Raw genomic sequence first — 9,130 nt, forward strand, 5'->3', positions numbered from 1 at the left:
GAAAAGGAACATAAACAACAGGGGGGGGGGGAGAAAAAGAAAAGAAAAAGAAAAGGGGGGGACTCGGTCAATCATGAGAGGTCTCAACGGTGGTCAGAAGCAAAAGGTGCTATTATAGGTGGAGCCGAGTGCGGTAGCTGATGTCAGAAGGAAGAAGATAGTGGTCTTCCATGAATTGCAGGACAGGGGCCCAGGCAGGGGTCGTTTCGTAGAAAAAGAGCTAGGGGAACTCATTAGCATAACACATTAGCATATGCCACACCCCCTGACATCACCGGACGTGTGTCATGAGGCCACACACACCCTGACATCACGGGAAGTGTGTCATAAGGCCACACCCACCACTCAGTCTTAGTCTTAAAGGTTAATCTTAAAGGTGCTATTTGTTAGTCTTAAAGGTGCTATTTGAACTCTTGGACTATTTTGCAGCAACAGACTAACACAGCTACCTTGGGGAAGCTCCTGGATGGGGCTGGGAGTCCTTGTGGAAGCCACGTGGAGTGGCCTCGGCCAGGCAGAGGGGGAGGACGCCAACTTACCCTCCTGCTTCTTCCTCCTTCTGCAACAGAATGAGGCCGAAAGAAGGGGGCGGCCGGAAGAAGGGGCGGGGCTTTGTCGTGTGCCCCGCCCCCTGCACCTCACCCAGGGGGACTGTGATCCCCCGCGATCCCCCCCGAAATGACCTCTGGGCCCAGGTAAGAACAAATTTTGAATAAACTGTGCGAGAGCCAGTTTGGGATCGATGAATTCTTTATTCTAACATTGTTATACATTGATACACAAAAGAATATTTTAGATTTCATATCTTTATTGTTGTATATTAATATATAAAACCATAGATGACAATTGATTCACACGGTGTTTCATAGTTTTGTTAGCTTCGGAGATCAGGCTAGATCGGGCTATCCAGGTCAGAGCTAATTGTGGGAAGTCCGCAGCAAGTAATTTTCGAGCAAGTGATTTCTTGCCAGTTGCCTACGCAATGTTCCCTCTAGGCTGTGGAGTCTTGTGAGCAAAAATTCTGCTTTGTGAGCTACTGGCATTAAAGCAAGCAATTTGTCTGCTGTATAAATCAGTTTGCTCTGGAGCCCTCCTTCCTAAGACAAAAATGTGTGAGCCGGAGGCTACAAAACTGTGAGCTAGCTCACACTAACTCAGCTTAGAGGGAACACTGCTGCCTAGCATGTTTTGACATGTACGAAGCACGTAAAACTACTTTCGGAAAGTTTTGATGCTCATCTTTTGAAGTCCGGCACTGGTCAAGCATTTTTCAACAAGCGTTCATTTCCTAATGTGTAATTGTATCGGGGTGGGGTTTTCCCCCCTCCCAAGAGCACGGAAGACATCTCCATCATCTTTGGAGAAGCTGAACCAAAATTTCCTCAGAGCGGGCAGAACAAGTACTGCATGTAAACAAGGAACGGAGGATAAGGGGGAAGGTTGCAAGAGCAGAGAACCAGCACATTCTGTCAAAAGAAAGTTCAGCGACTTTCCCAGCATGCCGAATTGTGGGAACTTTTGCGCTACCAGGGAAGAGTTGCGCTATTTTTAACTTTTTTTATTATTATTATAGTTTGCCACAAGTTGTCTCGGGAGACTATCAACAATCGAGTTTCAAACGACAACAAAAATCCAGACCCTAAACATTCCCCCCCCCCCCACTAGCGATGTAAAACATCTGGAGAGCGAAAGAACACGTTGGCCAAAGATCAAGATGGGAGCCGTGTTCGTCTCTCTGCAGCAGCAGAAAAGAGCCAGAGTCCAGGCGCACCTTCAAGGCTAACAAAATTTGCGGCAGAGCAAGAGCTTCAGATACCTCTTCACAAGGCTGATGGATTTCCATTCTGTACGGCTAAATGTGGTGCCTTCTATGGGAATAGATCAAGATGGGCGGCCGTGTTAGTCTGTCTGTAGCAGTAATAGCAGTAGTCATGTATGGCTGCGAGAGTTGGACTATAAGGAAGGCTGAGCGCCGAAGAATAGATTCTTTCGAATTTAGGTGCTGGAGAAGACTCTTGAGAGTCCCTTGGACTGCAAGGAGATCAAATCAGTCAATCCTAAAAGAAATCAACCCTGACTGTTCCCGGGAAGGCCAGATAATGAAACTGAAGCTCAAATACTTTGGCCACCCAATGAGAAGGGAGCACTCACTGGAGAAGACCCTGATGCTGGGAAAGATTGAAGGTCAATGAAGAAGGATGAGATGGTTAGACAGTGTTATCGATGCAACGAACATGAAGTTGAGCAAACTCCGGAACACAACAGAAGACAGGAAGGCCTGGCGGGATGTGGTCCATGGGGTTGCAAAGAGTCGGACTCGACTGTGCAACTGAACAACAAAACAACAAGCAGTAGAAAAGAGCAAGAGCCCAGCAGCGCCTTAAAGATGAACAAAACCTGTGGCAGGGTCTTCGTGTACAGCTAGAATGTGACTCCATCTGTCCTTATATCTCAGACAGTAGAATGCTACTGTAATTTGGCATAGGAAATCTTTCCAGTCTCCAAGATATAAGGACAGATGAACTCACATTCGAGCTGTATCTGACGAAGTGAGCCATGACTCACGAAAGCTCCTCCCCTGCTGCAAATTTTGTTAAGGTACTACTGTATTTCTGCTCTTTTCTATCGGCAAAAGATGTCGTCGGCAGGACGGCTGCTCCCTTCTTGGCTCAGGTCTCATATGCACGCATTAAAAACAGAAAGGTTTGTAAAGCTGCTAGAACATGCCTCAAATTAGGTACAACGGCTTTTCTTGGGGGAGGGAAAAGAAGCCCTCCCTCCGCCCCTCCCCAAAAGAATGGAATTTTCGCTATTCTGTGTAGTGCTGGATTCCAGCAATTCCTACAGAATTTCCCCGAAGACAGGTTATACAATATTTGGTTGGGAAAGAGCCCAGCAGGGACCGGCCATGTCAGAACATTCACATAAACACTGGATTTTGGCCTCCCTGTACCCTGTTTGCCGTCCGCTACTATCCACAGCATCGGACGCGAGAAAAAGGCTGGTTACAGAGACAGACGGAAAATAGAGCTGTCCAAATACTACTCCAGTAGGCTGCCTCATCGGCTCCTGGCTTGTACACTAATTTGGGGCAACGTTTTGGAGATTCTTCTAAAGCTGCTTTGGGCGGAGGGGCAAACATCTGGTTGCCTCCGTGGGACCCACGGCCAGGAACATGTTTTTGTGCTGGCGCAAAACCAGCTGTGGGATGGATCCTCCCCCAAGAGCATGAGAACATAAAAGAAGCCATGTTGGATCAGGCCAATGGCCCATCCAGCCCAACACTCTGTGTCACACAGTGGCCAAAACCCAGGGGCTTTCAGGAGGTCTACCAGTGGGGCAACAACACCAGAAGCCCTCCCACAGTTGCCCCCCAAGCACCAAGAACACAGAGCATCACTGCCCCAGACATAAGAGCGTAAGAGAAGCCATGTTGGATCAGGCCAGTGGCTCATCCAGCCCAATACTCTGCGTCACACAGTGGCCAAAACCCAGGTGCCACCAGGAGGTCCACCAATGAGGCCAGAACTCCAGAAGCCCTCCCACTGTGCCACTCACCAAGAACCAAGAATATAGAGTATCACTACCAATAAGGAGGGCACTCTCATTAACTAAACAGAGCTGTAGGATAGTACCCAATGTGTCAAGACCCAGGAAGCCCAGAGCTGTACACCGGCGGAGCTGATGAAGATAAACAATGATGAGGTAATCTGGGGATGTCCTACCCCTCCACTAAGCAGAGGTTGAAGCTTTCTTCCTGCCTAAGGGGACTTTCCCCGACTTAAGTGGCTCCTCCGTTGGGAGGCTGAGTGGTACGGATGGGGTAGATTAACACATGGAATTCACTGCCACAAGAAGCGGTGGCGGCTACAAGCATGGACGGCTTCAAAAGGGAATTAGATAAGCATATGGAGCAGAGGTCCATCAGTGGTGATTAGGCACAAGGTATTGATAGGGGCTCTGGGGCAAGTGATGCTCTGTCTTCTTGGTGCTTGGGGGGGGGTCAACAGTGGGAGGGCTTCTAATGTCCTGGCCCCACTGGTGGACCTCCTGATGGCACTGGTATTTCTGGCCACTGTGTGACACAGAGTGTTGGACTGGATGGGCCTTTGGCCTGATCCAGCATTGGCATCTCTTATGTTCTTATGTAACCCAGTAGTGTCATGACGGCCTTTATTTCATTCAACTCATAGCACACCTTTCTCACTTGAGACTCAAAGCAGATTATGTAGCATAAGTCAAATGCGATCAAACATCACAAGACATCACAATGTGGCATTCACTGCCAGAAGATGTAGTGATGGCCACAGGAATAAATAGCTTTAAAAAGCATTAGAGAGATCCATGGAGGAGAAGTCTATCAGTGGTTACTTGTCATGGTGGCTGAGGGGAACCTCCACATTTCATAGACACTAAACCTCTGAGTCCCAGAGCCAGGAGGCAACATCAGGGGAAGGCCTCGGCCTCTATGCCCTGTTGCTGGCTGTACAGAGGAACTGGTTAGCCCTTGTGGGAGACTAAATGGCCCACTGGCCTGATCCAGCAGGGCTCTTCTTGTGTTCTTAGGAAGATCTCGGCCTCTATGCTGTTTCTGGCTCTCCAGAGGAACTGGTTGGCCACTGTGTGAGACAGGATGCTGGGCTAGATGGACCACTGGTCTGATCCAGCAGGTCTCTTCTTAGGTTCTTCGGAAGGCCTCGGCCTCTATGCCCTGCTGTTGGCCCTCCAGAGGAACTGGTTGGCCACTGTGTGAGACAGGATGCTGGGCTAGATGGACCACTGGTCTGATCCAGCAGGTCTCTTCTTAGGTTCTTAGGAAGGCTTCGGCCTCTCTGCCTTGTTGTTGGCCCTCCAGAGGAACTGGTTGGCCCCTGTGTGAGACAGGATGCAAGGCTAGATGGACCACTGGTCTGATCCAGTAGGTCTCTTCTTAGGTTCTTTGACCTCAGCCTCTCTGCCCTGTTATTGGCACTCCAGAGGAACTGGCTGGCCATTGTGTGAGAGACAGGATGCTGGACTAGATGGACCTGGTCTGATCCAGCAGGACTATTCTTATGTTCTTAAGAAGGCTTTGGGCTTTGTGCCCTGTTGTTGTTGTTTTTTTAGAGTTTTTATTGTTTTTCCATTACGACATCACTAACAACTACAAGGATAGGGGAGTGGGGAACTGATCTCCGTACTAGTCTGGAGATGACTTGAAATTCCGGGGGATCCCCAGCTCCCACCTGAAGGTTGGCATCTCTCTGAGTGTGGGGTGCAGGCTGTTGCCTGAATTCGAGTGCTATTCCTCCACCCCATTTTGGCTTGGCCTACAAACTTGGCTTGGCTTCTTTTTCAGAGCGTGCATGCGGGAAAGTGGAACCAGGGATCCGAGAGACCGAATACCTTTTCCAGCCGCACCTTATCCAAAAAGCTGCGTTCCAGATCAATCGGCATCTCCCCACAAGAAGATTCATGAGTAAACAACATTACCGAACCGGGGCGGGGGGGAGTGAGTGCCAGGCGGGTTAGTATCTGTTAACGAACCAAACTTCAGAAGCGAAGCAAGCTGTTTGTAGTGTCTTTGGAAGCACATCTGACGCGCACGCGGACCCAGAGGCTGAACAGCACCGCGCATGTGACTTTACCCACAAGATTACAACATTGTTTTAAACTGGGACCGATGTGATTGTAGGCTGGCTTACAGCTGCAAAACATCTGCATGCAGTTCATAGCAGAGACTCTCACTGTTGGGAGGAATCGACTGTGCAATGTCACTTAATGTTCACACAGACTTTGGTGTCCCAGGGGAGGGCAACAGATAGTAGAGGGACAGATAGGTTGCTCTCTGACCTTCCCTTTGTCCACTCCTGCTGCAGTTCCATTATTACCCAGGATGCTACTCTCAGGGGCGCCTTCCTTCCGGTCACTTCCCTTTTCTCTCTCTCTCCCTTTGTCCACTATGAGGGGTGGTCATGCTTTTACAATCAGTCTCCATCCTCACTTAGATAGATAGCTAGAAACCTTTTCTATCCGGTATTGCAGGGATCCCCAGCCTTTCGAAACCGCAGGCACCTTTGGAATTTTGACGCACGGCAGTGAGTACAATAACAAAATGGCTACTGCAGGAGGCGGAGCCAAACACAAAGTGTCAAGGAGCGAGGTTCAATATTTTGGGCAGACGTTTTTGACAGCATGCCGTTTAATCTGCACGGCTGGTCAGAAGCCCTGCTAGGCAAGACCCCCCACCTACTTTCTAAAGCACTTGGTAGGTGCCAGAAAAAATGTCTGTGGGCACCATGTTGGGGATTCCTGAAGTATGGGGCTGTCTTGCAATAAAGCACTTCTACTTCTTCTCTAAGTAACAAGCCTAGGGCTTAGGGTGTGATCAGACGAGCCACTTGATCCGATGTTGTCGCTTCTCCCTACCGGATTTAAAGTGCGTGTCCAGATATCAACATCTGTCTCCTGCCCCCCATTCATTGGCCTCCCGTCCGTATCCTGACACCGGATAAAGTCCGATGTTTATGATGGGACTGGTCTCACCACACATCTCTGGGTGTCTGATCTCTCAATTGCGTGCAGAAGCTGTTTGCTGAGGTTGGATGCTTCGGTTCCCTGGCCACCATTTTTCTACACTTAGCGATATGTGCATAACTGCATATTTGCTCCTGGCAAATAAGTGACTCTGCACATGCGCACATTAGATTTTTTTTTACAAAATGAAGCTGCCAGCCCACCCTCTCTGTGGTACCATGCAGTGCAGTCCGATCAGTCCACTGCAGGGTCAGGCTGGATTAGGGTGGCATATCTGGCCACACCTCTCTGGAAGAGATAGCTCCGAAGAAATTAGAGGTGCAGCTAGACCACGCCAAGCCTGTCGTCTGATCGCAGCCTAAGTGTGAAATTATTCCTCAAGCAGCCAGACTACAGAACTCCTCTGTGCAGAGACTCAGCTCTGCTTTCGCTCGTCACACATCCATCCTCTTGGCCCATCTCTTTTAGCACACATCGGCCCTTGAGGGAAGAGCTTCCGTTATCACCTTGGAGAATGATAAGTAAAATTACCCCTGGGGAGGGGAGAGTTCTCCCCAGGGCAGCTGGCCATCCTTAAGGTCTCACAGACAAGGTTTTGGACATGGGGGGAACAGCACTACGACGGGCCTGGTGCATGTTTATGGCCAGCCACACTGTTCATATTTCTAGAAGAGCATTTCTCCCATGTTCCTCCCGTCCTTGTGCAGCCAAAGCAGAAGCTGCATGACTAATCCGCAGTGCGCGACCTTGTATTGCGCTTGCCAGAAAACCAAGGCACGATGTACCAGATTTCTCTCATGAACTGGAACAGAATTATCACACAACTACTGTCCTATCTGCACGACAAGCGCAAGCTTTCACCTGCCTTGTCGAAAGTGGTTGGAATACAACTGAAGTCAGCAATCCGGATCTCGAAGCATCATGCAAAGGCATCCTGCTCTTAGAAACGGAAAAGTTCAAAAACAAGGAGAGAAATGACCCGGGCTTCAATTCAAACCAGAGGAGAACAAAGCAATGAAGAATTCAAGCTTAATTTAATCTTTAATTTTAATCAAATTAAGTCAGAAGTCAGAAGCATTGACTGTGTCTGAATTCCTTCCCCACCAACCCCCAAAACCATACGCACTACGCTTGCCCGAATCAATTGGGGCAGCCAGAGGGAGAGAGAAGGAACTGTCAACGGTCTGTCTCATAAAGAAGAAATACGTGTGGGCTCACATCCTCTGTGAATTTTGCCTTTTGCCAAGCCTCACTACATCCTCTAAAGAGTAGAAACGAGGATGGTGGAGCCCACGCAATGAAGTGGGGAGAGGAACGCTCTTGGGCCCTGCAAAATTGGCCTTCGTGGCTGCCAAGAGCAAACTCATCCTGACTTCTCCCTATGGAGTTACAGAGGGCAGCCGGGGGCAGCTAGGCAAAAGCACTCGCTCTGCTGCGGTCTCGCTATGGGGGAGGGTGTGAGTGGGTTGCAGAATCTCCCTCCCCCTGTCAGCCCCCCCTCTTTCTCAGACCTCCAAATTCCACACTCACGGGCTACACTAAGGAAAAGGACACAAGGTTGATCAAGAAGGCAAATTTCGCGGATCAGCCGGAAGAGATGTCCGGCAGCAATACGATACTGTGCCACTCCTCGGATGGATGTATGGACGGATGCACTAAAAACCTGTAGTGTGGCCTCATTTAGAATACCGTGTACAGTTCTGGTCACCACACCTCAAAAAAGATACTATAGCACTGGAAAAGGTGCAGAAAAGGGCCACTGAAATTATTAAGGGGATGGAACACTTTCCCTATGAAGAATGATTTAAAAGGATGGGCTCTTTATCTTGCAGAAACGATGACTGAGGGGTGAGATGATGGAGGTTTACAAAATTATGCATGGGATAGAGCAGGTCGAGAAAGCAGCATTTTTCTCCCTTTCTCACAACACAGGAAGTGGTGGGCAATCCATGAAATTGATGAGCAGTAGACTTAGAACAGATAAAAGGAGGTACTTCTTCACTCAAAGAGTAACCAACACATGGAATTCACTGCCACAGGAAGTGACGGCAGCTACAAGCACAGACAGCTTCAAGAGGGGACTGGATAAACATACGGAGCAGAGGTCTGGCAGTGGCTATTAGCTGCGAGGTATAGATGGAACACTCTGTCTGCGGCAGTGATGCTCTGTATTCTTGGTGCTTGGGGGGGGCAAGAGTGGGAGGGCTTCTGGAGTTCTGGCCCCACTGGTGGACCTCCTGATGGCCCCTGGGTTTTGGCCACTGTGTGACACAGAATGTTGGACTGGATGGGCCATTGGACTGATCCAACATGCCTTCTCTTATGTTCTCTCCTGTCTCACACAGTGGCCAACCAGCTCTTCTGGATGGCCAAAAACAGGGCAAAGAAGCCGAGGCCTTCCGCTGAGGTTGCCTCCCGGCTCTGGGATTCAGAGGATTAGTGCCTCTAAATGTGGCGGTTCCCCCTCAGTTGCCAATTCCACATTTTAATAACTCTCTGTGTCAAGTAGTACTTCCTTTTGTCGGTCCTGAACCTACTGCCCATCAGCTTCATTGGATGCCCTCGAGTTTTTGCATTTTGGGAGTGGGAGAAAAGGTTCTTTTTGACAGCTCTC

The 9,130-nt window shown here is 49.3% G+C and overlaps 1 protein-coding gene across 1 annotated transcript in view; it reads left to right on the forward strand.

Moving 5' to 3' along the window:
* The window catches only part of LOC107121493 (testis-specific serine/threonine-protein kinase 6-like), a gene marked incomplete at its 3' end in the record, with an annotated part of 16,833 nt that extends 8,677 nt beyond the window's left edge, over nucleotides 1–8,156 (forward strand). Inside the window, exon 2 of the mRNA XM_015424403.1 lies at nucleotides 8,026–8,156. Within this exon, the coding sequence (XP_015279889.1) occupies nucleotides 8,026–8,156 (131 nt within the window). The remainder of the gene's footprint in view (nucleotides 1–8,025) is intronic.
* Between the last annotated feature and the right edge of the window lie 974 nt (nucleotides 8,157–9,130).

Source organism: Gekko japonicus, unplaced genomic scaffold (assembly GCF_001447785.1).
Source record: "Gekko japonicus isolate JY-2015 unplaced genomic scaffold, Gekko_japonicus_V1.1 scaffold7111, whole genome shotgun sequence".
Classification (NCBI taxonomy): domain Eukaryota; kingdom Metazoa; phylum Chordata; class Lepidosauria; order Squamata; family Gekkonidae; genus Gekko; species Gekko japonicus.